Source organism: Xenopus tropicalis, chromosome 7, assembly GCF_000004195.4.
Source record: "Xenopus tropicalis strain Nigerian chromosome 7, UCB_Xtro_10.0, whole genome shotgun sequence".
In the NCBI taxonomy this organism is placed as follows: Eukaryota; Metazoa; Chordata; class Amphibia; order Anura; family Pipidae; genus Xenopus; species Xenopus tropicalis.
The window spans coordinates 72,454,065-72,472,649 of record NC_030683.2 but is presented as its reverse complement, the minus strand read 5'-3'; the positions used below and the strand labels follow the sequence as shown (position 1 = coordinate 72,472,649).

General features: G+C 38.2%; 1 protein-coding gene across 12 annotated transcripts in view; it reads left to right on the top strand.

Annotated features, from left to right (window-relative positions):
- Positions 1-18,585, top strand: part of arhgap32 (Rho GTPase activating protein 32) — a 312,512-nt gene that overhangs the window by 279,782 nt on the left and 14,145 nt on the right. For 10 of the 12 annotated variants that reach the window (XM_012967128.2, XM_018095929.2, XM_004916168.4 and 7 more), the window contains 4 exons: positions 4,001-4,150; positions 14,901-15,003; positions 15,296-15,440; positions 16,918-17,000. In XM_012967128.2, the coding sequence (XP_012822582.2) occupies positions 4,001-4,150; positions 14,901-15,003; positions 15,296-15,440; positions 16,918-17,000 (481 nt within the window). The other 2 variants (XM_004916169.4, XM_004916170.4) reach the window with 2 other exon arrangements.

Genomic DNA, 18,585 nt, shown 5'->3' with positions numbered 1-18,585 from the left:
TATGACTATGCAGCTGGAGAAGTGGGTATGAGGTATGCAGCAGACATGGGCTATTTGGTATGCAGGTGAGGGGTGTATTGGTAAAAGGGTTTTATTAGTCAGATATGAGATACATGAGTGATATGAGGGCAGGGGACAGGATTTATGCACTTAAGGTTGATTGTGATGGGGGCAATGATGTATTTATATAAGGGGCTTTATTTCAGTCCAGTGGGGCTTTAATCAGTAATACGTTTTCCCCCTTTTATTCAAATTATCCTTGTTTTTTGCCCTTATGCAAGTCTGATGATACTACAACCTTTTATCACAGTGGAATTTCTCTTGCTAATAGGAGTTACCCATTTATTATTAATATTATAATTCATTGTCTGCTCAGCAATTTAAAATGCAAGTTTATATTTATGTTAGTGATTTACTTTAACAGACTAGAAGTTGTGGCCAGAGATTAAGGATTTTAAAATGAATTGTGATCTGGAGAACAGACACGGGTAAAGAAAGGGGGAGGGAGAAGTAAATGCACCTGGAATATGAGACTGGGCAGGACCTAAAGTAAGAGGCACAACTGGGACTGGCTTGGAATACAAGATAACCATTCCCAGTATGTATTTGGGAGGAGCATTCACCTGAGATGAAGGAGGAGACAGAGGATTCCGTGCTAGGAACAAGTCAGAGCTCTTTTTTTTCAACTCTGCGGAACAAGAAAATGGTGTGTAGGTGATCAAAGGAGAGTCTGCTAGCAATCTACGGAAGAGATCCTTTAGTGTGAATTCAGGAGAAGGAAACGCTGTACAGTAGAAGTAGCACCAAGCGAAATCCCAGAGTATACGTAAGTCCTAAATTACCGTGAGACAAACCTTCATGCAACAGAGTGAGGATTATAGCAGGGCATTGACGGAAAGATGAAATAATAGCATAACAAGGTAAAATTATTTTCTGTGAAGTGTGGAAAGAAAAGAAGAAATGCATTTTTGATGTCATCATACAGAAGAATTGCATAAGGTTCAGACATTCAGGCTGGCTCACAGACTTGCCTCAGTCTGATGATACAGAGCATGTGGCACAGCTACAGAGACATTTAGAAAGTGAAAGGATTTCATTTCAGTTCTTATTATAGTCAAAAGGGGAAATCACTACAGAATTGCTTAAGGCAGATAAAGAGACTGGAGTAACACAGGAGTAATTGCTGAAAAACTGAAAGCCAAGTTTGGTTAATCTGCTGGCCTTTGCTCACATAAGCAGGACTAGGTAAAATGCCATGTCAGTGGTTTAGAAGAACATTTGAAGGATTAATAATATAATGCAACATGTTTATGTGGAACAACACAAGGGTTTAAGCTTCACCGAGTGGGAGCACAGTTTTCAGGGTAATTTATATTGTCTTATATCTTCACTTGTGGAGTTCACTTGCATGATTTATATAAGAGCATGGACTTACATGAAGAGAGTCTGATGTGTTATGATCTGCATAAAAAACATGTAGAACAAATCTTGGATTATGTCAGGCTTGGGGTAATATATAGCCAAGAAGGTCATTTTGAGAAAGATTGCTTGTTCATCTGTCCCTTTCTTATTTTTATACAAGCTTTTGTTGTATTAGTAACAGCAGTGGTTTGTTCAATTCATTGTAATTGTAGACAGTGCTTATTCCACTGTGGCGATTTTGTGGTGAATAGCGTGAGATGAGTGCTGGCACTGAGTATTCATACAATCTGTTTCTTGGAGTTTTGAGACTGAGATTTTTTTTATGAGTTTGGCGTGTGACGGGAGACACCTGGCTTCTGAATGATATTATTGTTTGCTCTTTTTTTATACATTTGGATTGTAAGAAAGGAAGTTTCTTAGTTTGCAGACAGTGGCAGTAGTCCAGAAGCAAAGTGAAGGTATGCGCCAGCCACAAGCATGCCAGTTACCATTTCAGCTTTAAAGGCAGGAACAGCAGCTGGCCGAGACTGTATATTTTAGGCAGGATATTAAATGGCTTTCAGTGAATGTTGCTGCTACCTGGTACACTACCATGTTCGTGCTAAAAATCTTTGGCAAACAGGCATTTTGTTAAGCAAATGGAGACCCTGATGTTACATTACCTTAAGCATAATGCTGCTTATGTATTTATCCTATAACACTAAAGAAATTTGTATGATATAGAATCAATTGCTTTTCACAGTGTGTATTTAGCCACTTCACCTCACCATGTTATTTAATTCTGGCCAAACCTAGCAGATTGATCTTGATATAATTCCTTGAAAGTAGAGGCTCTTCAGAACCTAAATCATATTTTTGCTTCTCCTACATTATGACCTACATATCCCTTAACAACAACTCAGCATTTTGATTCAATTGACCTACTGCATTTAGAATAATAAAAGCAAATGTCTGATTAGTTTCAATGTATTGCATACAAATGGGGAAAATACTATAGTATTTCATAAGGTGAATTCAGCATATTCTACTCACCCTTTATTTGGGTGTGGCTGTGTGCTGCAGATGCTTATGTTAAGTCATTTACTAAGTCATGCTGAGTGCAAAGTGTGAAAATCTGGTGCAAATTGCATTGTTTTTAATAACAATATAGTGATGAAATGTGCCATGTCAATAAAGGCAGTTTGTGCACAATTCAGCTGGCGCAAGTAGGAGCCTGTATACAAAAATGCCTGAGAAATTCTGGAATTACCTCCTGCTCAAGGCAAGCACAGGAATTTTGATTCTCTAATCCAGCACAACCAACAATATGTATGTAATTTGCTGCATATTTTTTATTAAGTCTGTGGCATTCACGGTGACTACGAACAGTATTCTTTTTGGCTGCTTGAGGTGATAGAAACACCTCATACTTTAAAGTGCTATACAGATATACTTATTTTGTTAAAGTAGCTAGTATGTTTATACAGTGCCATTAGTTTAAAATATAAAAAAATTTACATTTTTGGGATTCCTTTTTCCGATATACAGAAAGCTCCAAGTTATCTCCCATGGTTACATACCAAAGGCTGGTTGTCCCCTCTCCAGCATTTACCACTGTCCAGTGTGTTTCCTGTCTGTGCTACTATGTGGGAACATAAGGCCTGTGGTTTAATAGGATCCTGATAAAGCTGCACCTCTTTAATTGTGGTACCCTCAGGAATGTTCGTTTGAGCTTGATTTTGTGGGTAATACACTAGACTGGGCTCTTATTTAAAAAAAAAACAAAAAAACTAGGCATACCTTCCTGAGAGGGTATACCCATACATATGCTTCCACCAATGTTGCCAATGTTGTTTTAGATCCTCCCTTTTTTAATTACTGGCCTGGATTTCTGAGAATGAGTAGTGAACGCAGTGCTGTTGTGTCTTAGAAAGGTTTGAAAAATGTTTTTTTCTATTACATTAAAGTGCCTTGGACTTGACTGACTTCCTGTACTCTGCTTTTGCAGATATTAAAGTTCAGTGGCAGTGCCCCTGTGTTTTCATGTAATTATGGTAGTGACACTTTTAGGTTGGCGAGTTCCAACATGCTGCCCTTCTGTTTAATATCAAAGTTTTGAGAAAAAAAGATATCATTTCCTCATTTTTCTTAGTTGTTTCTCAATAAGTCTCTGTAACAAAACAGAAGCTTAAATAATTGTTAGAATGTTTTGTTGGCATGCACAACAAATATCTGGCTTAAGCTTGTCCTACTAATTCTGTAATAAAAAGAAAGTGTAGGGGAAAAAAGTCCAAAAATGATTCAAACATAATTGTTTAACCAGCCACAAATTTGTGATTATTTAAAGACTGATGAAGATTACAAGAATATACTTAATTTGGATGTTGTTGGGATGATGTACAGTGCAAAAGTGACAACAACAATGCACGACTTGATGTACTTATATGAGGCAATTCAGAGAAGTCTCCATCACATAATGAGCAGGGATCTCCATTCATTTAAACAAATGCTGTTTGATTGGTCGTGCCAGTTAGAGCTGGAGTCTGTAAGAAGTGTAATTCAAAAGCCTTAATGTGTGATTTGTTTTCTGTCTGTGCAGTGTCCCGGAAGCACGGCAAGCTCATCACATTTCTAAGAACCTTCATGAAGTCCAGACCCAGCAAACAGAAACTGAAGCAGAGAGGGATCCTGAGGGAGCGAGTGTTTGGTTGTGACCTTGGGGAACATCTGCTTAACTCTGGTCAGGATGGTAAGAAGCATTTCATTTAAAATTTTGCTCTGTTTGATCACATTTCCAGTGTGTGCATATACTGTGTTAGCCTTACTGTAAGCTGTGTATAGTATTGTACAGTTGTTGCTGTAAGCAACACATATACAATAATGGCAAGTAATTTGTGTTTTATTTTGTCACTGTGGACAAATGGACAAAACATTTCTTTGTGTAGGTAGTAGTATCTTAATTCCCAAGGGGTTATCTGATCACAAGGGCAAATTTTTCCTTGGTCTCATAGCCAGTTCAAACCAATTTGCAGTTAGCCTGTATTGACCTAGTGAAGTTAGACTTTCTGGTTGGCTGCTAAAGGCTACTAAATCGAATTGACCCACGTTAACTTCCTAGTCCTACACAATATTAATCCTGTAAGATTTTTTTTTTTAACTGTTACTGAATGCAACATGTATGTGCAATTACAGAAAACTCACCCTCTCCCACCAACATTCTGGTGGTCCTCTATTGTTTTCCTATAAACACTGGTTAGTGTAGTAGTTGGGTATGCTGAATTAAACATAAAGACACAATTGTGTGTATCTGTGGGGTTGGGGTACTGGTAGGTTTCATTTCAGTGTGTTGCTGTACCTGTGGTATCACATCATGGAGCATGAAATCTCCTTGACCCTTAGTGGCCATACACCTACAACTCCACAACCTTCATCTGCCGTCTAGGTGAAAACATATTTGAACTTCATATTCCAATTTATTTTGACAGACTGCGGGATAGTCTGTCAAAATCAAACCTTTCCTGTGTGACCAGACGATCCTGCAGTATGATCACAATTATATGAGCTGCCTGACTAAATTAGAGCATGCTTGGCTTGCTTTGGTTCTAGTTATTTAAGAGTCTGTATACCTGTATTCTTATTTGTCCTTTATTATGTGGAATAACACCCACAAGATTTTAGTGCAATAAGAACAGTACACATGCTCTTCACTGTAGCTTAAATACATGTATATTTATTTGTTGAAGTATTTTTGAAATTCTCTATAGTTATACAACGTGTGACTAAAAGGGGTTAAAATCAACCAGTTGACAAACTGTATGTCTATCTCTTTTATGAGGGATCTGTAATATACAAAGATAAGTGGCTGTACAAAGTTCATTACTATCAGAGATGTGTAAATATTAATGTAAAATACAGCTGTACCATTAATTTATGCATCGCAGCGGAAATGAATAATTTATTACAGGTATGGGATCCATTATCTGGAAACCTGTTATCCAGAAAGTTCCGAATTACAGAATGCCCATCTCCCATAGACCCATTATAAGCAAATAATTCTAATTTTTGAAAAGGATTTCCTTTTTCTCTGTAATAATAAAACAGTACCTTGTACTTGATCGCAACTAAGATATAATTAATCCTTATTGGAGCCAAAACAATCCTCTTGGGTTTATTCAGTATTTAAATGATTTTTAGCAGATGGAGATCCAAATTACGGAAAGATCACTTATCCGGAAAACCCCAGGTCCTGAGCATTCTGGATAACAGGTCCCATACCTGTACTATGTTCTGTCTAAAGTAAAAGAAGCCTAATACATGTTGGCATAAATGGGCAGCATGATTGGCTGCTGTAATTACAGTGCAACTTTACTTTGTAGAGAGGTGTGTCATGCTGGAAAAAGGTGGAGGCTGTGAACTAGTTGTGTAAAGCGGAGAAATTCTGAAACCAGGTGTGAGATCTAAACTTGGAATGGCTGAACTGAATACAAATATGCAGTGACATATAGTTTGTTGCAGCACGCTTCAACCAAAGTAACGTTATTTAAGGAATGTATCAGTGTCAGATTTGCCTACAAATCCTAAATAACTGATTTTAGCAGTGACACAGACCTACCTGAATCTTAGAAGAGTGATAAGGGCCCACAAGCTCTTCAACTGCTCAGAAGTCATCCTTCAAGTGACACATTAGCAGTAATCAGTCATAGGTGAATAAACTGGTCGTGATTAACGTGACAGCAAGGAACAGTGATCAGGGTTTCTGGTAACTAATGCTGACTGGAGAAATAGCACAGACCTTTCACATTTGCTGGGAGAAAAAAACTAATAATGGCAAATACAGTTCCGCTGTATGTTATTCTTTTATAGCCTTTTATCATTTCTTCCTTTCAAGCACCCAGGATAATTCAGTAATCAGAGATATAAGCAGAGTATTCTGGTATATAGATGCAGAGTGACACTGACTGTATTTTGTCATATTGTTTATTTGTGTGTTATTGGTAATCTGCCTAAAATACTTGCATGTTTGTGCAAATGTGATATGGACCTTAGACTGAAAGCTCTGGAGGGCTTATGAAGAACAACCTTGGCATGTTGGTGCTATATAAACAAAAGGATAATAATCCTTAACCCCCCTAGATCATGAATTGTGATGCAAAAAGGTAGCTGTGTTGTGCCCAGATTCAGCTGAGGGTGCATATCAGTTACAGTAATGCTTCTTAGTAACTTAAGCCTCTGGCTTTGTCAGAGTAAAAGAAAATTCTGTGAAAAAGAATATCAGTCTTACCAAAAATAAAACTGCACTCCAGCAGGGCACTCCTTACTTTGAAAGCAAACAAGCTGTTTTTCTTGTAATGGATGTGCTCCATATACATGGCTAGGATTTGCTGGAAAGAGCCTAGAATGTCAGACATTTGCATTCTCTGGGGGTGGATGAGACTGTCAGTCCTGACCCTTCACACACAGACAGAGAGACATTAGCTCTCATTATCTTCTTCTTTTGTAAAAGTCAGATGAGACTTCCAGTATTTCAATTTGTATTTCTAATTCTTGTTCCTTTTGCATTTGTAAAATGATTTCCCATAAAGATACAGCCCTCCCACAGTGCTCCCCCCAGCACGAGCCACATTTAATATCTTAAATAAACAAAAGAGTAGTCATAAGTCTTATTGTATGTTCACATATATTTCTGGCAAGCACAGGCTCTATTAGATAAAAAAAATAAATTGTTGGCATAAAATCCCAAAAGTTTTATATTATTTTATTATCAGTGCTGTATTTATGATAAGGTTTCTCAAAATATAGTGTAAATGTACGATGCTGTGTAACTTCTTTGCCCCTATAATTTAACCACACGTAAATAGATACTCAGTGACAATGTAAACATGTGTATTTTGACCTTTGCAATGGAATGGTCTTTTCTTAGTTTAAAGGCAAAACCAGACCAGAAAAAGGTGACTAATTTGCTGCCTTTCTGTAACCAGGATGTTGGAAAACCAGCCTGTCTAGTTCAGCACTATGTCTTTTTTCTGTGTAGTCCCTTATCCTTCTAAGGGGGTTATGTAGTAAAAGACACTACTTTGCCCAGGAGCAGCAATCCATAGCAACCAATCAGCAGGTAGAATTTACTGGTCACCTGTTCCAAAGCCAACATCTTATTGGTTGCTAAGGTTTACTGCTATGGGGCAAACTTAGTGCCTTTTATTATATACGGGGGTAAATGTCAGCTGGCTGTGTAGTGGGGGTGGGTAAGGAATACTTTAAACATATGTTGCATGGTCCTCTTCCTTTATTATTTTTGGCTGTTTCTTTATTATGGGCACATATACCTTGGATATACCATTCTTGCAATATGTACCTCTGTTTAGCTCTCAGTCAGAGATTTTAGGTTTCCCCTTACAGCCAAACCAGTTTAGATTTCAACAAATATTTGAAACCAGTCTCATTTTCCCATTGCTTCTCTTTACTCTGTTACTACATCCATTTACATGTATACATGTATGTGCAGGGAATCGGAAAAGCAAATGGGGAGCTACTATGGGCATCTTTGGAGGCACAGATCTTCCCTGCTAAATAGTGGTGGCTGCTTTGTGCTGGTACAGAAGCCCAAAACATAAAGTACATAACATTTCTAGTCTACTTCTTTAGTTAAGCTTTAGTTCTACTTTAAGTATTCTAATGCAGTAACTCTCATACAGGGATGTTGGCACTGTCAACAAGCCCAATACCACATTATTAGTCAGGATACGTCAGTCTGGAGAGCCATGATCTTAAGTTCAAATTTGATGACTTGATACCAGTACTTTTTGTATGTCTAGAGTGAAGTGTATTCTACATTTATTTATGACCACTAGTGTTGCTTTGTGCTTTTTTATATCTATGAAAGAAATCACAATGACAGCTCACACTTTTATCTACACTTACACATATGAAGGGAAGGAATGCTCTCTGGATACAATAATCTGTGTTTATATGTCTATTCAGATTTGGTGTTCTGTAAACTCAGAGGTTCAGTGTGTGAGTAGCCGAGGAAGGTCACATTTTGCATCATTCATTGCAACCAGTTCTAGGGAACACTTTGTGAACCTGCTAACAGCTGCTGCTTGTGTACCTAGGGGTAACAAATAAGCTGCTCCCATGTTGGCCTTCAGAATCACGCACAGCAGAATTTATATTCCTTTGTACCCAGATGACAGTGATGTTTGTTAAAACTATCCCTTTGAAAGGCAATAAACCCAGACAACCAAAGGCTGACAGCTCGTGATCCATGTTATTTATGAACAAACATTTCCAGTATCTGTTTGTTTAACATTATTTAACATTTTTAATTACAGTTTAAACTGAAGATTTACTTTTCATATTAAACTCATCTTTTTCTTCCAGGATACCTCTAATTCTAAGGGCAGTGGCACGTGGGGAGATTAGTTGCCCGTTGTTAAACCTCTGCTACTGTGGGCAACAAATCACCCCAAAATGCCTTCCCACTGACAATAAAGCGAGGCCAGTGAATCATTGTTCAGCGTTGCTCTCTTTGTTTTCCGAAGTCGCCCAATGTTTCCTTTGCAGCATTAAAGTGAATCGTTCTTGGCAAAACATATGCTGCACTTTGTTTCCCCAAAGTCGCCCAAACTTTCAGACGCAGGAAACTTTTAGCACTTCGGAAAACAAAGCATTGCCTATGCCTTTCCAATGCGATTCACTTTATTGCAGGTGGGCATTTTGGGCGGATTAGTCGCCTGCGGCATCTGAGATTAAAGTGCAGGTAACTAATCTCAAAAGTTCAGTTCTGGGATTAGCTGTCATTTCTACCTATATACTTTGTTTTGCAAAGAATATCTTGCATAACCTTAGAATAACTACTTTCTGAACTTTCTATGGTTTTTCTTTGCCCCTTTTCTCCTAAAGGGGTTGTTCACCTTGGAGTTAATGTCTAAAATGCAGTAGAGTGTAATATTCTGAGACTATTTGCAATTGGTCTTCATTTTTTATTTTAATTATTTTTTTAATGATTTCAGTTTTTATTTAGAAGCTCTCCAGTTTGCAGTTTCAGCAGCTATCTGGCTGCTAGTGTTCAAATTACCTTAGCAACCAGGGAGTGATTTGAATAAGAGACTGGTATATAAATAGAAGAGGACCTAAATAGAAAGATAAGCAATAAAAAGTAACAATAACAGTAAAACTGTACAGAGAGATATTTTTTGGCTGCTGGGGTCAGTGACTCACTTTTGAAAGCTGCAAAGAGTTAGAAGATTAAGGCAAATAATTCAAAAACTATAAAAAAAAAAAATCAAGACCAATTACAAAGATGCTTAAAATTGGCCATTATACAGCATACCAAAAGTTAACTTAAAGATGAACTGCCCCTTTAAAACAACTTAAAACCACTTTTTTGGATTCGGCTGAACCCCCGAACCCCTTGTGAAGGATTCGGCCAAATACCACACCAAATCCTAATTAGTATATGCTAATTAGGTTTTGGAAGGGTTAAATCTGGGAAAAATTGGAAAAATTTTAAACTTCCGTGTTTACGTGACAAAAAGCCACGTGATATTTTGGATTCGGATTTGGTTAGGCCAGGGGCATGTATTTTCCGAATCCTGCCGATAAAGGCTGAATCTTGGCCAAATACCTAACCGAATCCTGGATTTGGTGCATCTCTAAAACAAAGACTATTGGAGTTGGCCCTATGATGACCCATCACTAGGCCTAGGATGTAAATTTCCATCTAAACCTGTAGGGGATGTTTCCTGACCAGTACTCACAGGTGACTGAAAATCAAAAAATTAAGCAATGAATGCTCCTTGATACTTGCTGGCGTAGGCTTTATAAGCATTTTTTCCAAGCAGCACGAGCCATTTGCAGGTAAGGCTTCTATGCTGCATCTGGCACAAGAATTGTGTTAAACACAATGTGGTAGTGCCTTAAGGCTGTACTGTCAAGAAACTTTTAGCGTAAGCCCCGTCTGTATAAGCGCAGGCTGATAATCTGCCTGTACGCTTGAAAAATCTTCTTATTATGCCTGCACCCAGAAGCATTGAATCTGCTTGGTGCAGACACGCAGCCGATATCCACCAACTAACGCAAAACTTGGCGTTTGTTGGCAGATATTGGCTACACGTTCCTGCATCTGGGGGGATTCAATGCAGTCACAACACAAAGAATTTTCAAGTGTAAGGGCAGATTGTCAGCCTGCATTTATAAGCAGGCTGACAATCCGCCTGATGGAGCCTTGCCCTTAAATATCCTCAACCCTGGTCTTTTGTATTATTATCGTTATCTCTTGTTTGCAAAGCCTTAACATTTTTGCTGTGATGTAAAAAAAAAAAGTAGGTAATAGCTGCAAACATTGTGACAGATACTTGTCAGTACAAATAGTGAGGGCTTATAACTGTTTACTTTTATATTATCATATCTAAATAGCAGAATTGCAGTGTAAGGTCTCCTCCCATGGGAGGAAAATATACCCTCCCCCCTTTTTCTTTTTTACATGAGCTCATTTAGTTGGGCTTAAAGGAACAGTAACACCAAAAAATGAAAGTGTATAAATATAATTAATATATTATGTACTATTGCCCTGCACTGGTAAAAGCTGTGTGTTTGCTTCATAAACACTACTACAGTTTATATAAATACCCTGCTGTGTAGCCATGGGGGCAGCCATTTAAATTGAAAAAAAGGAGAAAAGGCACAGGTTACTAAGCAGATAACAGATAAGTAGCATAGATTACCATTGTATTCTACACAGTTTATCTGTTATCTTTTTATGTAACCTGTGTCTTTTCTCCTTTTTTTAATTTAAATGGCTGCCCCCATGGCTACAAAACAGCTATTTCTATTAACTACAGTAGTCTTTCTGAAGCAAACACACAACTTTTACCAGTGCAGGGCAACAGTACATTATATTTTAATTATTTTAAAACATTTTTATTTTTTAGTGTTACTGTTCCTTTAAGAATAAAGGTTGCATAACCACAATCTGAACTTTTCTTCCTTACATTGTGAACCCATTAAATAAAATACTTCATCAGTACCACGATTTTCTTTCTATTTTTGGAATCAGGCATATCTATGTTGAAAAAAAATGTGTGTGTGTGTGCCAGGTCTGGCAGGCCAAGAAAAATACAGGAGCGACATTACAGACAACCCAAATATCACCTCCAAAGATCTGCAAGAACATCTTGCTGCAGATGGTGTATCTGTACATTGTGCTACAATTCAGCGCAATATGCACAAAGAACATCTGTATGGCAGGGCATTTACACTACTAACAGAGTCACTTGTATGCAAGCCACAGTCATTTATGCAGAGGGAGAAGTACAAAATTCTGGAATGGCTGTCATTGAAAATCTATGGTTCTATGATTTCAAGCAGGCTGTCCATGCTCGGCAGCCATCAAAGGCTATAGGAGCCGTCTAGAGGCTGTTACATTTACAAAAGGAGGCTCAACTAAGTATTGATATAATATCTCTGGTGGGGTGTCAAAATTTATGCACCTGTTTAATTTTGTTATGATGTATATTGCATATTTTCTGTTAATCCAATAAACTTGTCACTGCTGAAATACTACTGTTTCCATAAGGCATGTTTTATATTAAAAGGAAGTTGCTACTTTGAAAGCTCAGCCAATGGTAAACAAAACTCCAGAGAATTAAGAAGGGTTCCCAAAGATTTTCATATGGCTGTATATATATATATATATATATATATATATAATATGCACACACTTTTTTTTTTTTAAAAAAAAAAAAGCTCAGATAGTGTTTATGCACATTTTCTACAAAAGCCTAACTGAATAAGTTTATTTAAAAAAGAGCAGTATATTTTTCATATAGAAGGAGTGTTAATCACATGGAAAAATAATAATTTAAATAATAATTAGAGCCAGATGACTAGAAACTATGTGCCATTGCTGTTCACCCAAGCCAAACAGCAGGAATGTGAAAGGAAGCTAGGAAACTGAAAATCTGTAATGAATGAAATCCAGCCATGTTATTTGTGACTGAGTAGAAACAGACAGACAGAGTAAAAGTGTGTGTGAATTATGTGTGTGTGTGTATCATAACACACACACAATAATTCTGTACTTTACAAGACTAAACTTGCATAACTTTAGGTCAGTAATTTTAATTATGTTAAAATCTTTTAAAATCTTTTTTGTTGTTTTTATTTTGCTCTTAATTAGGGAAGCTTTTGCTGAAGTTATTATATAGCTTAAAGGCTAGTGTTTTATGGCAGATTAAAATCCTACTGCACAACATAAAATACAGGCAGGATTTTTTGTAGATCCAAAAATCCAGCAGGTTTGTGTTTAGAGGCAGGCAGGTACGGATTGGCAATAGTGCTTTTCCATCAGTGTCCCAAACAGGTTATTTTAATTGCTTCTGCGTTGAGAATTGTGCTAATTGGCACCCCTTTTGGCAAAAATTCATATTAGCGTATAAAGCTTTTTAGAGCTAATTTCATGAAGGTGCATTAATTAATCAATAATTCCTGATACTGTCCCACGGAAAAAAAATGGGCAATTTTGGGTAGTGAGTGGCAGTAAGTAATTCACATAAGTTCTGTATTAAATGATAACCTTAAAGTAATACTGCCACATTTCTACATACAGGGGCGATTTGCCCTCACTGCTATCATAAGGAAGCTTACTATGTTCCAACCCCGTCCACACTTTTTGCTAGGGTTGTCACCTCTCTTGTCCGGGAAATCTGTTAAGTGGGCTGGGTATGGCATCACGGGGGCGGGACTATGACACAGCAATTTGCCAGTCAGTTTCTAAACTTGCCATATGGCAGAAATACACCAGTCTACATAATATCTGTATCATTCCCAAGAATACTAACTCCCTATTTTGCTAGTGTAGCCACCCAGTTGTCTAGGCCCAAATCACCAAGCTTAAAGTCATATTAAGGTGACCATACACTGTAAGGTCTGCTCGTAAGATCTGCTCGTTTGGTGAGGTCGCCAAGCGAGTGGATCTTCTCCGGATATACCCACCTAAGGGTGGGTGACATCAGGCTAATTCAATTGCATTGGTGCCATTGGCCATCAACTATGCGGTCCCTGGTCAAACGGAAAAATCAAATCTGCCCTATCGAGATCTGCCTGATATCAGGCCAGATACCAGTCGGGGAGGCCAATCTGTGGTGCCTATACATGGCCAGGACTGTCTCCTTTCCTTAGGAAGTTTAGTTATTGTGTCTTTTCATAAGTGAGTTGGGCTAGGAATTGTGAGAGATTGTAACTCTAATAATAGGGAATTGGTGGGGGGTGGGGTTAAATTCCTGTGTCCCCTTAAATAGCGACAACAATGTCCAAAAATGCCACACACAGAATAATTTTTGGTTTATTTGTTCAATTAGTTAAGTAATTCTTCCATGCCTATACATGTCTAAGTTGCAGATGTTTGGCTTATTCAGTTTTTGGTTGCCCCCGTAGTGAGGCCAGTGTCGTTTAGCAACTTTAGGCTTTAGTTTCTGGCAGTAAGCTCAAATTCAGTTGCTCCTGAATCTGCAGACTTACTAAATAATATCTCCATAATAATGGCTCTTTAAAGTCCATTGGTCCTTTTTTGCTTTGGGTTTTTGTAAAGGATGTGTTAAAAGTTGGATGTGTAATTATTTTCCCATTGTTGTGTTTTTCCTTGCTGCTGTGAAGGTGGTACTGACAGTAGGTGTTCTATGCCAGTGGAGAAATGCCAGTCGGTAGCTTTTCACCCCCTGTTTGCATCTGCTCTTCCTGTCAGCTCACACAGAGCAGATTCTGGGGTAGAAGTGCACAGACATGCATTTGTACTTGCAGATCCCCTCTGTATGTGTACAAACAGGCAGATTCAGGACCTGTCAGTGCACCAGGGGCAATTCTATCCCTTAAGCCTGCTCATGCAACGCCACCCCACCAGTTACTAACTTTCATGTGCCAGAGGGGGTCCAGAGTGGGCTACATCACTAGTGCAGTGAGCACAGATGTGCGATCTGCACTAGAAGAGCCACAATTTAGGTTTAATAACTGGAAATTTGAAGTTAGCAGGAGTGGATTTTTGCTGCCCATGGTAACTTGTCCACAGTCATATATGGAGTGAATCACAGCAGATCAACTTTTTATATACTCCAGCAGAGAAAAAGATCTGTGAAGCCTTCATGTCTCAAATCCTCTTGTCTCAGACTGGTTGGCCCAGTCTTTTCTTTCACCTCCCACCTCTTTTATATTATATTGTGTTATAATGCTCTTGCAAGAAAGAATCAATTAGCGGCCCAGGGGCATGGTCTGTTGCTATAGTGGGTCATGACAACAACAACAAAAAAAAGTGTCCATTAATGGAATTTCTCCATGTACAATAGCAGCAACAACCCCCACCCCAGGTCTTTACAAAGAGACACCATAAAAATAAGTTTATAATGTTTTCAATGTGACACAATCCGTTATAACTTGAACATGGAAGCTTTTGCTTTCAACACAATTTGATGTAGTTCTTAACGTCAAAACATTTTTTTCTTCATGTAAAGTCCCCCAAGTCCTCAGGAGCTGCACAGAGTTTATAGAAAAACATGGCATTGTTGATGGAATCTACCGTCTGTCTGGGATTGCATCTAACATCCAGAAACTACGGTGAGTTTACCTATAAACTTGTACGTCTGCTGGTGCCACTTGTTTAGAATTATTTTTCATCTACTGTGGCTGCTTCATGTGTAAATACAAATAAGCAGAGAATCAATGCTCTGTGCAAACAATCTGTATTGCCTGACTTAAAATGGTATACATTTTCTTTAATGTTTCAAAATACAATTATATTACCTCAAGCTACTTTATTTTTTCTGAGTAATAAAATAAAATACTGTATATGTTGTGTCTAAAAACTTTGGATTCAAATGAGACTAAATGTTTTTCATTCTTTGGCCAGTCATGAATTTGACTCTGAACAGATTCCAGACCTGACTAAAGATGTGTACATCCAGGACATTCACTGTGTTGGCTCTCTCTGTAAACTCTACTTCCGGGAACTCCCAAACCCTCTGCTCACATATCAGTTGTATGAAAAGTTCTCTGTAAGTATATCCCAATATTCTCAGCCTTTTGTTGATGTCTAATAAGCGCCAAAATATGTGAATATTTCGGCCCTAAAATCTGCTCCATGTGCTTGTGCCCTGGCCAACGCATTGGCTTTGGGTGCAGGCACATGGGTAGGCTAAACAGGGTGTAGGGGTTGATTCTCAGTTTGAGTTTATCCACAGACTAAAAAAATCAGTCTGGTGTAGCCGTAGCCTATAAGGCAATAAGTTTTCCCAGGTGCTGTAATCTATAGCAATTTATCAGCAGGTAACTGGTAATTTTTTCTAAGCAAACATCTTAGTGGTTGCTATGGTTAACTGCATGTAGGCTAACTTAGTGCCTTTTATTAAATATAAGTGCCACTATATTACATTGTTCTTATGATTTTTTTCATGGAAGCAATGTAAAATGTACAACTGTAATGTTTGAGGGCACCTGCAAGCCCAACTGTTTTGTAATTTCGCCAATAAAATCAGTAAGTCTTGGATATTGACTGAAATGAGCATGTATTCATAAGTGGGTACAAATGACTGAGAACAGGACATGGCTAGATTAAGAGATATATTCAGTCTCTTCTTTAGGCTTCACATAGATCCATATTTTTGGTAAGGAGTCTTGCCAAAATAATTCATTGTAGCTGTAAATTCTGTATATTATTTATTTTTCCTCGGTTGCCTGCTCAGCCTTTAGGGCTCTGGCACACAGGGGAGATTAGTCGACCGCGACAAAACTCCCTGTTCGCAGGCGACTAATCTCCCTGAGTTGCCATGACCCGCCATCCCGCGGGCGAACATGTAAGTCGCCGGCGGGATGGCACACGAAATCGCGGCGATTTGCGCGAAATCGCGCCGCCGCGTCTGCCATCCCGTCGGCGACTTACATGTTCACAGGGATGATTTGTCGTGCGGCGACTAATCTCCCTGTCTGTCACAGCCCTTAGCCTTTTACTCACTAGCCACGTAAGATGCTATCATCGTAATTTAAGACAATGGTAACCATTTGCCCAGGTGTTGAAACCCATAATAGCCAATCAGATGTCTGTTTTCAAACGGGTGACTAGTAATTGATAGCTGCTGATTGGTTTCTATGGATTTGCACCTTTCATTACATTAATTTTTAAGGGCTCTGGTACACGGTGGGATGGCATTCGCGGCGGCGCGAACGCCGAAGTTGCCTCTCGTTGCCGCAAATCGCACCGCCGCGTATGCCATCCCAGTGGCGATATTTTGTCGCGGGCGACTAATCTCCCCGTGTACCAGAGCCCAAAGTTGTGCATTGCTTAGCAATATGTTATTCACATAAATTAGCAAAGAACCAGTAAATGTAAAATCTACAGTGCTTGGCTGTCGGGTTTATATTTCATCTGTGGCAGTAGATGGTTAAAACAGTATTATGTTTTTGTTTGGAAAGTTCTTATACTAAAATACTATGCAAAATTTTTGACTCCCTGTTCTGTGCTTTTCTTTCTTTTAGGATGCTGTGTCAGCGGCTACTGATGAAGAGAGACTGGTGAAAATTCATGATGTTATTCAACAGCTTCCCCCACCTCATTACAGGTTAGTTCAAAGACCCTAAGTCTGTGTGTGTGTTTAAGGTGGTTTTCGTTTATGCTTTATATCACAATTTGATAATCAAGAGGGTTTTTAACCATTATATACTTTGAGTTCTAAGCACATGTAAGATATTACAGTCTAGTAGAGTTGAGCCTTTATTTTGACTTTTTCTTTTTGCTCACATAGCATAAAGGAATGTTTAGATAAAACATGATCATGAAAAGGCATGATTGTTAAGGCCTTTCATCTACTGTTGTTACTGTATGTCTGCTTTTCTTAATACTGCATACATAGGCACAACATTCCTGTACTAAAAGTCCCCCATTCCCCTGAATTAATTGCCAAATCACTAATTTTTTACTGTTATTTTCTAATATTTGAATGGGCAAATGTCTTTAGTAAGAAAAAGCAAGCTTTAACAAATCAAGTGGGTAACTGTTAATGTGGTCCTTTAGACCAATTCAGCAGCTTATCTGCCTGTGTATGGGCATGAACGACAGGCCTGCCGTCTGACATCTGGCCGACATTGCCAAGCGAGCAGATCTTACCATGTATGGCCAGCTTTAGAAAACTTCTTTAGTATGGTACTTAGCTCTAGTGCTTCAGCCCTCCCAAGCATTGCTTGCTTATTGAGTGCATCTTGCTTCTCTTACCTGGCAGACCCTGTGTTTGCCCTGACCAAGAATGAAATTGGCCTGGCGTCTGACCTTGTTTTCTGCTTTACAGTAGGAGTGGGCAGAACGGCAGAGAGACAATTCCTATAACTTGCTTGTGGTTAGGGCAACAACAGACCTGGTCAGAGCAGGGTACTGGGCAGATGCTAAGTTCAGTGCGATTATAATTTTTTTTTTACTAGTCATGAAGGCAAGCTTCTAAACCTTTCTGTATATCAGCAGATAAGTAGAAGAGCCAGCCACTACACAGTTTAGCTTTTTAAACGTAGCAGGTCTTGTAGTAACTAACTTCCAAATTTTGTAGAAGGCATCCAAGAAATTAAAGAATTTAGACAATAGACAATAATTTGCCATTACTGGGCACATGGAACAATTAACATTTTTAAAGAAATTAGAGACTAAAATAGACAAAAGTCACTCCTAGTAATCCTCAGAAACATAGCAGGCAAGTTTTACTTGCAACTTTCAAACCTAATTGCTGATGGGATGAAATATAAATATACAGTATATTTAGTTGAAAACATGCTCAATTTATTCACATTTAGGAAACCAAGAACTTACTTTTAAAATGCTGCTAAATATTATTAGTGGACTGCTTTTCCATTACACATTTGTATCCAAAATAACTATTTAGATTTTTCAGTGAATGCACACTAATAATATTTCTTTAGATGTATTGAGAATAAGAGTTTATTAACACAGAGAACTAAATACATCTGTTGATAGAACAATCCCTTTTTTTGGCATGCATTAAGATTTGGTTGTGTACATTATGTCATTGTCAATTTTAATCATACATAATTATACCTCATCATAACATTGTCATAAATCATAATTATATATTGATCACTTTAGGATCTGTTTTTAAAACACATTGATCAAGAAACACAGCAGCCTTACTCATACCGAAAGAT